The sequence below is a fragment of the Callithrix jacchus genome, chromosome 11, assembly GCF_049354715.1.
Source record: "Callithrix jacchus isolate 240 chromosome 11, calJac240_pri, whole genome shotgun sequence".
In the NCBI taxonomy this organism is placed as follows: Eukaryota; Metazoa; Chordata; class Mammalia; order Primates; family Cebidae; genus Callithrix; species Callithrix jacchus.
In genome coordinates, this window is record NC_133512.1 from 43,618,178 (window position 1) to 43,633,387 (window position 15,210).

Consider the following 15,210-nt stretch of genomic DNA (forward strand, 5'->3'; position numbering starts at 1 on the left):
TGTAGTCAGTTTCACCATGCCACCTTTACTAACTTGCCCAGCTTCAAAGAAATTGCTATTGCTAAAGTCGTAAGTGGCCACCATGTTACCAATGGATGCTTCAATTGTCATCTTTGTTTGATTACTCAGAAACTTTTGAAAAGTGTCTTCTGTTCTCTCCAGGAGGGATTCTTTTCTTTCTCTTCTGTTGTCTCTTTTGACATATTCTTTCAGTTGTTGATAGAGGCAGGGTGGGGTAGATGAAGTAGGGGAGGACTTTCTCACCTCTCATCTCTTAATATTAGAACTTGTCTTCTCAGAGCGTTGTTCTCTGTGTCTTTCTTCCACTATGCTCTTGCCTCATGTGTGCTGGATAGTGTATATTTTCCCTTCATATCCTCCCTTTATCTTTGTCTTGAGCCTCTGTGCCTCATGAGATTGTTTGAAATTGGTAAGACTGATCAGTGGTGGTCTGTGTCCTCGGGTTTATGGTGACGCTGGAGGAGAATGGAGGCTTGGCGAAGGATAACATTAGGAAATGTATTACTCCACCTCATGCCCAGCTAAGTCACTCCGAAAAAAATGTGTCCTGTTTTCAAAGGAAATTACTCTTAAGTCCTTTTTGTGCTGCTCCTGACAGAATTTCTGATACTGGGTAATTTATAATAAACAGAAGAATATTTTGTAACAGTTCTGGAGGCTGGGAAATCCAAGATCTAGGTGCTAGCATCTGGTGAGGGCCTTCTTGCTCATTTTCACATGGTAGAAGATGGAAGGCAAAGAGCCAAAGGAGGCAGAACTTGCTCTTTTATAATGTCATTCATCCTATTCAGAAGGGTGGAGTGCTCCTGGCCTAAATACCCCTCGAATGTCCCACTTGTTAGTATTGTTACAGTGGCAATTAAATTTCAGTATCAGTTTTGAGGGGACAAATATTCAAACTGTAACTGCTCCTATCAAGTGACCCACTGTATACAGTTACTCTGGGGTTTCTTAGCAAAAACATCATTAGTCCCTTCAGGAGGTTCGGTACGTTTCCTGCTATTGCTAGTCCAGGATACTGCATCAGTCTCTAATAGCTTTCCTTACCTGTCTACATGTCCTAAATAATCTTTGCATTAAAGTCTTAATTACTGATTTTAGGTGTACCATCTGTTTCCTACTGGGATCCTGACATGTGGGATCCTCACTAGGAAACAAACGCATATCAGATCATTGTTCTTATGAAGCATAAAAAATGGGGGAATAGCAAGCAGAATTGGGCAAGGAAAGCTTTCAGATTGTAATACAAAACTGACACTTGTGAAAAGAGAAGAGGATATGCAGGGTTGGTCCGAAATAGTCTCATACCCCAGAGCAGATCTAACGAAGTCTCAGCCAGCCCCCTGGGGAGCAGTGCAGCAACTATGGATCATTTAAAGGGTCTCCACAGGACAGAAATACCATGGTCCTAGTACATCCATCATCATATTGTTAGCGATTCTTGTCTGGGAAAGGTGTGACCTTAGTTCAAAATCTAAGTTGACTTCTAAAGACAAGAAGTACAGGCTGTCAGAAGTACAGACTGCTAATTGCAGTCTTTGCCCTTGAATGGCAAGTTCTATCTTGACACAGAGCTTAGGGGCATAGCTTCTTTGTCACCTCATCACGCAAACAGCCATTCCCAATTCTTGAAATATCATCTATATAGGAAACTCATGATATTATACCTCTTATCTCTTATCTTAGCTCTAAGCTTGACTCAAAATGTTCTTGTAGATTCAGATATGTTCATTCAATTCAGATATATGATAATCATCTCAACTTTAATACCTCCCAAAACAACATAGTGATTTGTCTATTCTCATCAATCCTCGTTCTATTCTAGTATTTAAAAATTGCTTAAATTCTACCTTTCCATTTCCTGCACTCAAATGAAAATACAGGAGTCACCCTTTATCCCTTCCTTCTGCGCAGAATTTATCCTTTCCATTATCAAGTCCTGCTTCAAAACTATGTCTTGAGTTCTGTTTTTAACCTTGATCTTAATTGCCATTCCTTAAAGCCTCCGGTTCTTACACAATATTGGAATAGCATCTTAATTGGTCTTCCCTCTTCATTCTTGCCTATTCACATCCATTGATGAAAGTGGACTCCTTCAAATATAAATCAGTCATGTTAATCTCCTGCACAAAAACACTTCAATGGCTTCATAATTTGCTTATGATAAATTATACTGCCCTTATCATGGCCTCAAATAATCTCAGTTATGTAGCTCTTTTTAATTTTTCCAGCCTAATCATGTGCTCCTCTACTTCTTGCTTACCAGGATCCAGTCATAACTCACTTCTTTAAAGATCCTTTATTTATAGGATTTTTCTTTGCTTCTACGTTTCTGCTCAGAATATTTTTAATCTTCACACAAGTTTACAATTACTTACTTAACTTTTATTACTTTGTTTAAATAAACCTTGTTCTCTGAATCTCTTAAATGAAATCAAGACTTCCTGTTGTAGTGTAGTTTGTTGCCTGTTTTCATGTAACTTATAACAGTTTGCATTTATTTATGGGTGTAGGTCCTTTATTTATTATACCTCTTTCCTCCTAAACATTATTTAATAGCTCAGGTAACATATCTGTTTAGCATAACACTCTATTCCCAGTGTTTGGCATGATGCCTTGCATCCCATTCATTGGGTCTCAAATGTAGACTTCTTTTTATGGTTAAATGAACAAACAATTATAAACCAACCTACAGATTTTACATTCCATGTAATTTCATCCTACTTTTTCTTCAGTGGTTCTATAGTTGTTGTTTTGGCTCTCTATCCTTTCCTATCAATAGGATTTTTTTTCCATTGGGTGTCTTACAGTTTGAAGTTTATGACCCTTGAGACCCAGTATACATATATTCTTCAGTGTATCTTAATGTTTATTAACTTCTTCTCAGCGATTGAAGTCATGGCATACTGACTTCTAATAATTACTTATAAATCTACACTTAATGTGACTAACAGATAACACATCCAACCCAATGGATTGATTTATCTAGACATTACCTAATGGCTTCTTCATGAGGAGGTTGATTTCTCCCCTACATATAGGGATTGTGTTTTAGCCCAGGTACAATGGCTCAAAGAGCCTTCTTCAACTTTTCAATGTAATTATTTCCTGCTAACAAACTAAGCAAAGTGACACCTCTACTGACTGGATGAGAAAGCCAGGATTAGAGTGCTTGCTAAAAGCCAGCAAAGTGGATCCCTCCTGATACTCATTTTATGAACCTAAAGAAAGATTTCTGCAGGGGAACACAGCATTACTGAATGCACTGTAGGGAATCTCAGCTGAATATTGTCACATTCTTTCTAGCCATTTATGAAGAGGCAGAGACTATAAGAACATACTGCCATCATTTTCATTACCTTCTGAGGCATGAAATATAGCTGTGCCTCCATATTTAAAACTATACCTGAAACATTTCTCTTTTCATAGACTTGTGTATGTCAGTTCAACTAGTAAACATATTTGACTAAAGAAAAATTCTTCACCTGTACCCCACCCTTATTTTTACTATTTAGCTATGTGTTGTATCACATGATGAGAGTCAGAACTGTCAGAATTATGAGAAACCAATGGCTTTCACTAGAAGAAAGGTGAGAAAGAATTTATTCAAAGCATTTTGGTATTTGGATATGCTAAACCAAATCAAAGAGCCAAAGTAAATTTACATTGAGCCCCTCAGAGATACCATTATTCTGTAAATATCAGTTGTCAAAATGCATATAGGGGCAGATCAATTCAGAGAGCTGTTCTTGTTATAGAAAGTGCAGACCTGAATTGACCAGGTCATGCTAAATCAAAGAAAGGTAGTGATTTTGTTAGATATTGATAAATGATTTAAAAATCTACTTGGTGGTCATGTGTAAGTGTTGTTATGGTCAGTTGTTTAGCTGACATTACAAGGCATCCCTTGGGAATAATGCTTATTTATATGGAGTTACCTATATTTAAAAAATTCACAAAATATGTGAAATAACGCCATCCATTTGCAACTCTAAAATTTTGCTTTGTACCTGAAAGTGCAGTTTCTCCTCCTGCTCCTCCTCCTTCTTTCTTCTTTTTCCTCTTCTTCCTCCTCCTCTTTGTTCTTTTTTTTTAATGTCCATCCAGTTGAAGAAAATGGATGTAGTCCCTAGGAAAACGGAAGCCCAGAGTGACTTCTGTTCTCGTCTCCTTTATGCACCATTTTCTCTTACTCAACCTCGAGGCCTCCTAATTAATTCTTCCACTCAACCTTTGTTTTATGAGTAAAAAGGAAATAAGTGAATTCATTCAAGAAGTATGTATTGACCTGAGACTATAAACCAACCATCCTTCTAAACACTGGGAAAACAGCAGTAAACACATGAACAAAACGTCCTGCCCTCCATGGGGCTTATGTCATGCAGTATAGCAACCTAGCACTTTTAGTTGCTTTCGTCTTTCTGTTAAATTCCATCAGGGCTCAAAAGAACTTATGTTTCCTCTAATTGTAGTGTGTGGAGACAAATGTTAAATAATACATATAAGTGAAGTGTTCGATGTTAAAATGTTATATTCAAAGAAATACAAAACTAATGAAGGGATGGTGTTCGTGAACATGTAATTTTAAACTGAATAACCAGGTGAGCCTCGACACATGATTAGCATTCCTGTACAGACCTAAGGATGTCAGTTCACCAGTCATTTTAAGTTTTAATTTGTCATAATTAACGAGGAGATATTTTTCTTTTCCCTTTATCTTTCCCCTTCCCTTCCCTTCCTTTTTTCTTCCTTCCATCATTTCTTTCTCTTCTTTTGCTCTCTCTCCCTCCTCCCCCCATCTTTGTTACAAGACCTCACTCTGTCACTGAGGATGGATTACAGTGGTGCAATCAAAGCTCACTGCAACCTCTACCTTCTAGGCCTATGCAGTCCTCCCACCTCAGTAGCTGGGACTACAGGCATGTGCTACCATGCCCAGCTAATTTTTGTATTTCTAGTAGAGGCAAGGTTTGTCCATGTTTCCCAGGCTGGTCTAGAACTCCTGAGCTCAAGTGATTTACCCATCTTGGCCTCCCAAAGTGCTGGGATTACAGGCATGAGCCAATGCGCCCAGCTGGGAGATTTTAATTAATTTCAGATCAGATAGCCAGGTAGAAAGATAAAATTAACGCAATTATTACAATTATAGTTTACTAATTAACTTGTTGTTGGTAGTTTTTGAGACAGTCCTCAAGAAGCATCCTTGTTCATGACCCTCTGAGGATACCAAGGGGGTTTGAGAAGTGACCATGTTAGGAAAGGGACAGAGCTCAGGGAGCCAGTTAAGATGCTATCACGACAATGCAAGTGAGAGAGAAAGGAACTAAATTAAGACACTGACATTTCAGAAATGTAAGAGTGATCAGGTTTCTGTTTTTTTGTTGTAGTCCTTTTGTTGTATCTTTTTCCCCGAGGATAGTTATTTAGTATTAAAATCCCTTCAAAAACAACCCTTTGCTGGTTTCTCTTATGGATGTGTGCTCCAATAAACTATATTTACACAAACAGGTAGTGGACCAAATTTGTTCCCCAATTAGTTATTTGCCTACCCCTCTCTAGTTTATGTGGGCCTCCTATCCTTAATACATAGCTTCCATATTAAAATTATCTTTTTAGCACAAGAAACTTCTGGATTTGCAGCCAACATGGTAGCATTTCAGGTAGTAAGGAGGAGGAAAAGAAAAAAACGTCAAAAGAGCACTTGCCAGTGACTATTTCTTCTAATAGAACTTTTCTATATGCCTCACCAACATCTACTTAAATCTCATTGGCCGCTGCTTCATGCAAGAAACTGGGAAATGCAGTCATTTAAAGAGATATATTTCCACCATCTTTCTTGTTACCAAATAAGCAAAAAAGAATGGACACTGGTTGGCTTGGAGCAGTCTGTGCTGTACCTACCAGATTCAGTCACCAGTGTCACTTTCTCCATTTGTCAAAGGGGAGACTGTTAGTGCCTATGTCACAGAGTTGCTTTCTAAAGATTGAATGACCTCACAAGGTAATGTGATTAAGAAAGTGTCTTTTGCTAACTGTAAGCTTTCAGTAAAGCTGGCACATTGTTGCATTAGCATCATTTTCATCTTTTGTATGTTTTGCTCTTCACTCTATGTTCAGTGCCTAGAAAGCTTTCTGGCAGACAGCAAGGCCTAACAAATATTTGAATGAATATTTGAACAACAAACTGGTATCACCAGTTAAGATATTTGCATTGTTGGCAATTAAAAACGTATTCTGACTCACCTAATCTTTGACTTTAAAAAAAGTTATTAAAAATTTAGTTAACAAATTATAATTGTCTATATTTATAGGGTATAGCATGATGTCTCGGTATATATATACTTTTCTTTTTTGAGATGGGGTCACCAGACTGGAGTGCAGTAGTGTGATCTCAGTTCATGGCAACCTCAGCCTCCCAAGTTCAAGCGATTCTCCTGCCTCAGTCTCCCAGTAAGCTGGGATTACAGGCATTAGCCACCATGCCTGGCCTTAATCTTTTATTAAAAGAAATAATCACAAGCTTCTGGAAGTGACAAGATAGCTGGAAAGTCAGGCTTAGAGAGGAACGAGTATCCAATTATTTCTGTTATGATTTAGGTACAACCATTTTCACCCTGTCCTTGAATCACTTCACTCAACATTTAAAGCACTGGAAGACAGAGTATAATGTGCCAGTGTGGCAGAATCATCTGTCTCCCTTTAGTTAGTGGAGGACAGAACACATCATTTCACAGTCCCACCAAAACTGTCTATAACTGGAGAGAGGCAGAGAGTTAGGATGAAACTAGTGTGAAAGATGAAATCAGCAGAAGGAAACTGGGTGGAAGATATATACAAATGTCTATCGCACATTCCCATTCCCTTTTACTTTTGTTGCTTCCCCAAACCTGTAGTTGCCCCTGGGAGAAAAGACAAAAGACATGCAGCAGTTTGGCATCTGTGAACACATCAATGTCATCATTTCCCACCATTATATAGCAAACTCTACCATATTGTAAAGTGGAGTGCAGGAACCCTGACCCCATGAGACCAAAAACGGCAGTTTTTAAAGACAAGGATGCCAGGATCTGACAGTGATGTCCTGGGATTGACATTGGAAAACAGTGAAGAGACGCTGAAGAAAGGAAAGGCACTAAGACCAAATGAGTCTTGTCTGCAGAAGTACGGTGACTTTAAGTAATGACATCTGTATAAATAAGCCTTGCAATGATACAATTATACAAAAAAGTAATTCTCACTAAGTACTTCATTTTCTGTAAAGAATACGGTGCCAATCTGGCTGATTATTGAGCAGTTGATAATAGTGTCTGATAAAAATGTTAAAACCAGATGGTTTTGCATTTTGTTTGCCTTTACAGATATAGCCAGTGAATGTAGGTCCATGACAACCTAGAGATTTATTTTAAAGCATGATTCACAATAGAGTCATCTACTGTCATTACACAAGTCTTTCAGACATTCAGAATTGCTTTAACTTGGCCAATCTTTTGGAATTTAAAAAAATCATATAACCAAAACTTTCTCTTTATTTGATTGCTAGAAAAAAATTATGTGACTTCTCCAAAATTAATTTGTATGGTTGGAAATATACCTACAAGTGCTGATGAACGTTCCAAGCAATTATTGGCAGTCTATACTGTAAACCAGCAAATCGTATGCACAGGAAGCTGGAGAGCTTATTTTAGCCTCCTTTAATAATTTAGGTGTATATTTTATATGTTGTTTACATATTAAAAAATGGATTGGTACAGACTGATAAAAATGATACCATTGTCTATTCTTGGAATGTGGTGTTTGTAACGCTGAACATAAAAATTTGCATTTACGGAAACGTACTTTATAAAGTTCTCTTCACAATTTGTACTCTTAGTTTATATTATTTAACAAATATTTAACAAACATTCCACACCTTGATATTTTTTCCTTTGTGCAATCATGTTAATCTTTTGATCTTGATCCTTTTTTTTTTTGCAGTTCTTTAACACATTATTGAAACTACAAACATCCAAAGCAGTTTCATGTGGACAGATTGCATATTTTGAAAGCCTGGGGTATTTTCTCATGAAACATGCCATGTGGAATTTCTGAAGCATAGAGCTCTGCGCAGCACCTGAAGAAAGAATCCCTTACCTGGTATGTGACAGACCTTCTCACCACCACCATGACAAACCAGGAAAAATGGGCCCACCTCAGCCCTTCAGAGTTTTCCCAACTTCAGAAATATGCTGAGTGTAAGTATTCATGTTGATATTAAGATATGATTTGACATTTGTGCTAGACAATGTATCGTTTATTTATAAGAATGGAGCATAGATCCTGTTCATCATGTAACTGGGTTTTTCTCGGATGCCGGTGATCGTTGTGGGTTCTTGGCCTCCAATCTCTTAAGGAATAACCGGTGTGGCCACTGCAGGTGGACTGCTCCTAATGTGAATATCCGACCCAAAAATGTGTCGCAGAAAGGTAATTTTATTTAGGTAGAGAAAAGAGATGGAAAGGAGAAGAGGAGAAAGGCTTCTACGAAGAGTGTGGACGGGGATTCCAAAGGGGAAATCCTGGAGGGAGCTCCCCCAGTGTGGCAGGGGATTCCAGAAAGCTGGAAGTCCCTTGCGCACAGGTGAGGGAGCATGACCGTTTATCCTGGGAGAAACCCCCACCTTCTCCAAGACCCTGGGCCAATAAAAGGAGTTCCTTAGAACTTCCGCAGGAGTCATTGACTTTTAGTTTCTTCCTGCGCCCGCGAAATTCAGACATAAGCCTTTGACTCTCCCGGATGGAGAGAGATGGGACTGAGCATGGCGCTGGGAAAATTATTGCCCTTAAAGCTACGCCCCCTCATGGACCCGGAACGAGAACATATTCCCGCAATCATGGGGATAGATCCAGATGTGTCTTTTGTGTTTACAAGTCAGGTTGACTTGAGACTACCTTTTTGACTTGAGAGAAAAGAAAAGGCAAATTAAATCAAGTATTACATGGTGAAGGAAATGAATTAATATGTTAGATATTAAGCTTGAAAAACACTCTAGCTGTAATGGAAATAAAGCAGAGGATGAGACAGATTGGCAAAATGGAGAGTGGTAATACAGTAACAGACAGGGAGAAGGGCAAACACCTGCGGAGGGTGAGCAGGAAGGAGGAGGAGAGAAAAGCAATGCTGTGCTTGAGACAGTTTGGTCTGACTCACAGGTATGAGGAGGGAGGAAAAAGGGAGGGGTGTTTGTGTCCCTGTGTGTGTGTGTGTTTCTGTTTGTTAAACTAGCGCTTCAAAAGAGAGTAGGAAGTAGGGAGTCATATATAAAATACAGAGTTAGATTCAGAGGTTGTAAACGAAAGAGGTGTCAGGACCACACATTTTTAGTCTGTACATTGATACAAAGGACAAGCTATGATCATTCACTTCACAGTAAGTTTATTTAAAAATATTGTTTCTTTGCATATGTAGAGTAAGAGTTTATTTATAAGAAATTTGTTTTTATTCTCGATATTCAGGAATATGTCTATTTTATAAAGTGACTTTCAACTATAATATGAATAGCAGTTGGGTCAGATTTGAAGAGAGAAAAAAAGCAACTAATTAATAGCAGGCACCAAAAGGTGCATGATGCGTCCAGATGATGCATCCAGAAAAGGCAGTATATTGAAAATGCAGCAGGGATGGTAAGAATATAAAGAATAACATGGTGACAGGGTGAATGAAATGCAAGAGGTGGAAAGGAGAAAAATAACCAAACAGCACATAATAGTGAACGAGGTGGCTGGGCGTGGTGGCTCTTGCCTATAATATCAGCACTTTTGGAGGCTGAGGTGGGTGGATCATGGTGTCAGGAGATCGAGACCATCCTGACCAATATAGTGGAACTCCATCTCTACTAAAGATGCAAAAATTAGCTGGGTTGTGTTGGCATGTGCCTGTAGTACTAGCTATTTCGTGGACTGAACCTGGGAGGCAGAGATTGCAGTGAGCCAGTATCACACCATTGCACTCTAGCCTGGCGACAGCAAGACTGCAAGACTCTGTCTCAAAAAAAAAAAAAAAAAAAAAAAAAAAGAAAATTAGTGAAAGAGGTAAAAATTAAGGCATCTGGGAGACTGATGCAAAAAGATACTGTGTCATATGAAACTGTGAAACGTGTTTCAGGAATGAGCTTAATAACATTATAAAGTAGAAGCAGAGAAAAGGGTTAAACACAGAATTGGAATTTAGAACATGAAGATAGATATGATGGTAATAGTGAGCACTAACACTCACATTTTAGAGTACATATTATGAGTCAGGAACACTAATAAATGCTTCATGTATATTATCTGCAAAGACCAGTTTCAAAGGTATTCTAGAACCTTCTTAATCTGAGGATTGAGAGAGGTATGAAAATGCTGTTGGGTATTTGTAAGGAAGTTCCTAATCTATAATTCATAGGCGTTTTTTAAAAAATGCCTATGACTATTGACTAAGAGTCAATAATAAAAATATGATTATAAAATATATGATATTTGGAAACCTTGACATCAAAATATGTTTCTCACACTCAAAAGTGTTTAGACCCTCTGGATGTACAATATATGCATTTATCACATTAAAAACATTTAGGCTTGTGAGGCCTAGGCAGAAGGATTGCCTGAGCCCAGAAGTTCACGACTAGCCTGGGCAAAACAGTAAGACCCTGTCTCTATGGAAAAAAAAAGTAAGCGAGCATGGTGGCATGCACCTGTAGTCCCAGCTACTTGGGAGGCTGAGGTGAAAGGATTACTTGAGGCTGGGAGGTTTAGGCTGCAATGAGCCGTGGTTGTGCCACTGAAGTCCACTGTGGCTGACAGAGGGAGACTCTGTCTCAAAAGAGGAAGAAATAATAAGAAGGAGGAGGAAGAGGAAGGGGAGGGGAAAGGAGGAGGGGAAAGAGAAAGGGCGCAGGAAGAGGAGGAGGTGAAAGAAAAGAAAGTTTAGCTCAAAATGGCCAAATTATTTTTACCTGCATTCTTATACTCAATACTTTCTAAATTGGTTAAAAATTGATTTGTCTATGATTTCAAATTTCCACATGCTCTTTGCTGTGGCAGTAACCCAGTCATACAGTAAATATTTCTGAGCATCTTCTTTGGAATGAGTTTTCTGTTTGGTACTGCAGGAGGTACAGGAGATAGAGGTCCTTCCTTCAAGGAATTTATAGCTTAAAGAAGGGAAATATTTATTAGAAACTAATAGATGAATAATTCTTTGTCTAGCCAGAATATTTTAAGTGCTACAAGCAGACTTTAAGGTTATATGGGGTTTTATAATTCCAGTGGAGATGGGAAAGGAAAGGGAATTCTTCATAGAAGCAGGATTTGAAACGAATCTTTAAAAATTAGGTTTAAGGTAAATGACAAAGGAAATTATATGGATAAAAAGGAAAATTGAGCATAAATCTGAGCAAGGGAAGTGAGGCACATTTAATCCATCACAATTTAAGAGAGTCAGTAAAGTCTATAAAAATGAAATATTATCAAAATATACCATACTTGAGTCAAACAATGAAGAGTCACTGGACAGTTATAAGTGGTAGAGTGACAGAAACAATGTTGTACTTCAAGAAGTTTACTTTAACCATTTACTTTATATTATACTTCTTTAATGCATATGAAGAAATTCTTATGAAAAGATACAATTCAATTAAAATTAAGAAAGTGTACTTTAACCACTAAGTGTACTTTAACCACTAAGAAGATGGTATATAGTGACGGAAGGATACTAGAGACTAGTAAGCAGGCTATTGGAGCAGACTGCATAATGTAGATTATGAATGATGACTGGAAAAGTGGGGATTCAGATTTTATAACATTGAAATTAACAGAGGACATCTTGGGAAATAACAACATACTGCAACTTAGAGAGAGAGAGAGAGAGAAGAAGAAGAGAGAGGGATGAAATTTTTTCCTCCAGCTTTAAAATGAGGCATTATGGTGTTATCTGTCAAGTAAAGAAAACATCGAGTTTGGCTTAAGTTATTTTGAGTTTGGCTTGATTATTAAAATATATTTTCCAGTGTTTGAATACTTAAAAGTTCCTATATTATGTAAAATATTAATATAAAATATGTAAATTATTGCTATGATAGCTAAAATATTATTGTAATTGCTAATGCTTAGATATAGAAATTCCATTTGAATTGATTAGCACAAGGACATTTCTACTAAATTATTAAATGTATTATAGGCTGCTACTTATATTTAATTGGCTAATGAATATGGTGGTACATTTAATTATATCATAAGAATGCACGAATTAGTAATAAATTTGTGGAAATTCCTAAAATGAGTGGTAATAAAAATTATCATAAATGTAAAACTCATAATATATTGAGACAAAGATCAATGGATATTCAGTAAATTGGTAGCATGAAATGTCATGGCGAGTGTAAGAGCATTATTAAAATGGATACTATGAGAAGACAAATTAACAGATTAACTGTGAATTTTAACAAAATCGTGCCAATTCCATGATTATTACACTCTTTTTAAATAACCAAGACAACATGAAAAGTGCTAGATTTGTTACTCCAAGGATTTTCCTATGTAATTAGAAGGCAAAGGATATCATGATTGGAATATAATCTTGTGTAATAAATTGTCATTGCCAAAATAGAACAGGAAACAGACATCATCCTGAAGATTAGAGAAGTCATATATTTTCCTTGCTGTTCAACAACTATGATCAGTTTATCAGAGGCTTTAAATATTAGATTTTTCAGGTTGCAATGCAGTATTGGTAAGTGACATTCCTCCATACTCTATTAGAATAATGATATATTGGGTTCACTTTCTTAATTTTAATTGAATTGTATCTTTTAATAAGAATTTCTTCATATGCATTAAAGTAGTATAAAAAATTACCTTTAAAGATTTAAAGTTAAATTTGCAACATGCTAAGATTATATTTGGTATATATCAAATAAGTATTTTACTTGCCTTCTTGGGTTAAGGTGGGGCTGCAGAAACTCTTGGGCAAGATGAGTCAGCTCATGGTACCCTAATTCCAGCAAAACCATATCATTCAATGTGGACCCAGAGAATACCGTAAAGATAATTGCCTCAAGTTACCTGATTTAAAATTTTCTCCGCAATTGCCATATTGTACCCTGTAACTATGATTTGTTCTCCTAAATGTTAGGCTTTTCTTAAAATAATTAAGGATAAGTAGGGTGATACTGGCACAGGTAGCTAGCATACCAGACAGCTTGTGTTTAAATCCTGGTTCTACCATACTTCAGATATCTGAGTTTGGGTAACTTAACATATCTGTATTTTATGTGGAAAAAAATGTGTCCAGTGCTGTAAGTATTAAGCTGAATTAATTCGTATATATGAAGTCATGAGAGCCATGCCTAGCAAACTGCTAGTGATATGACTGTTTACAATTATTATCTTACTAGAGAGGGAGTGTGTTTTGCTGGCTGTTTGAACATATTGTTGATGATCAAGTAGAAAAGAGCCACATTTTGGAGCATGAAGAGTCAGTATCTGTTTTTCTGCCACGAGATTAGATTCTTCTCACCAGGTAGAAGCTTCTGGTGTAATTGGCAGCCGTGGCTCTGTGTTGTCCCTACAAATGCCGAAAGCAGCTGATGTGGAGCCTCCTGTGGCTGCCTACAGCATGCTGTGACCGTGCCCCTGTTTAGGGTTTCAGGCTGAGTCACTCCATGGGAAGCATTTCTCTTGATGTGTGGGAGAGGAGTATAATTTTCTTCTGCACTCTTGAGATAAAGTCATCCAAACCCTTGTTTTAGCATAGAAAGCTCTCACTCCTGCCATGTGGAGAATTAAGCTTATTAAGTTATTGGTCTGTCTGCTTCCTGCTGTAATTCCATGGCACAGCAAAGGGTTAAGAAACTCCTGGGCTTTTCATGGATAACAATATTTTCTGTGTGAAATCTACTTGTTATTTCCAAGTGATTTATTATCTGCCCACATATTGTCAGTTAGGATTTGCTTTTTTATTTGCTATGTATAATGTATGTTATATAGCATCTAAATTATTTTCAAAAAATACTGTGTTATTATGGCGGGAACCTTCCAAACTTTCCTAAATTTCATACCGTTTATAGCAGCTGGCACTGCAAGGAGTTGCACAATTACAGTAAATTTGTTCTTTTCTATAAGGACCAATGTGCGTAACGTTTGCACCTGGTGTGCAGTTTCTTCCATTGGAGTGAGGCATGTGGCGTGACTTAGTGGAAAGAGTTTTGGTTTTGCAGGCAAATATTTGATGGTGTACAATCCAGCCTTGTCTTCTACTTCTCAGTGGTATGGCCTTGGTAATGTAAAGTAAACTACCCGAGCCTCAGCTTCCTCACTTGAAAAAGCGGAATTCCACCTCAAAATCGTGTTGTAGGATTTAATGAGACAATAATCAGCATTCTGCTAAATAATGGACTTTTAGTGCCTTACTGTAAATAGTGTACAAGTATTAACTCATTTAGTCCTTGCAGTAAGCCTCAGAGGGAGACAAATGACTGCTGTTTCTGGCAGATTAGCTGGACCAGAACTGTGGCACAATAAGTGCTAACAAAGGTCAAAACAGTAATAATTTGTTTGTTTCTTATGAAGATTAATATCTTAATAAACAGGTTCTTAGTCATGTTTCCAAAATAGGAAAAGCTAGAGTCCAGGATTCAGATAATATAATATTTCTCTCAGAAAACGGGGAGAGAGAGAGAGAGACCTGACCTCCTCACAGGTGTGTAGTCAATTTATTTTTAGGCAAATTTAGATTGCACGCTAGCCTTCTTGCCCATTTGTCATGCTGAGATTAGCTTTTACTTCTGTCCTGAGCCCTGTGTTAGATTGGCTCTATTTTCGGAGGCCCAGCCACTTATTGATAATTACCCTCTTTGTATGAGACAAAAGGATAAATGGCACAGGGCCATTTTGCAGTGTCTGAGAACACATAATTTGGTGTCAGATAAAACTGGTTTGGAAGTCTAGTGCTGGGATGTGTGCTTCAGTTTCCTCATAGGGTTGCCTTGCTGATTAAATATGAAAATGTATGTGAAGTGCTTGGAATTCAATATATGGCTGCTATAATTAGGATTGTGATAGTGGTGGCTGAGGCAGTTGAATATGAAATGCGAACTTTTAAAATATTTAAGCCTTTTCAATTAAAATACTTATCTGAAATGTTTTGACCTGCTGGAAATGCCTTGTCTTCGCCCT

The 15,210-nt window shown here is 37.5% G+C and overlaps 1 protein-coding gene across 24 annotated transcripts in view; it reads left to right on the forward strand.

Annotated features, from left to right (window-relative positions):
* DGKB (diacylglycerol kinase beta) overlaps nucleotides 1-15,210 on the forward strand; it is a 747,505-nt gene that overhangs the window by 56,540 nt on the left and 675,755 nt on the right. For all 24 annotated transcript variants that reach the window (XM_078342642.1, XM_078342645.1, XM_078342654.1 and 21 more), the window contains exon 2: nucleotides 7,996-8,252. In XM_078342642.1, coding sequence (XP_078198768.1) covers nucleotides 8,183-8,252 — 70 coding nt within the window. In that variant the 5' untranslated portion in view covers nucleotides 7,996-8,182. The remainder of the gene's footprint in view (nucleotides 1-7,995; nucleotides 8,253-15,210) is intronic.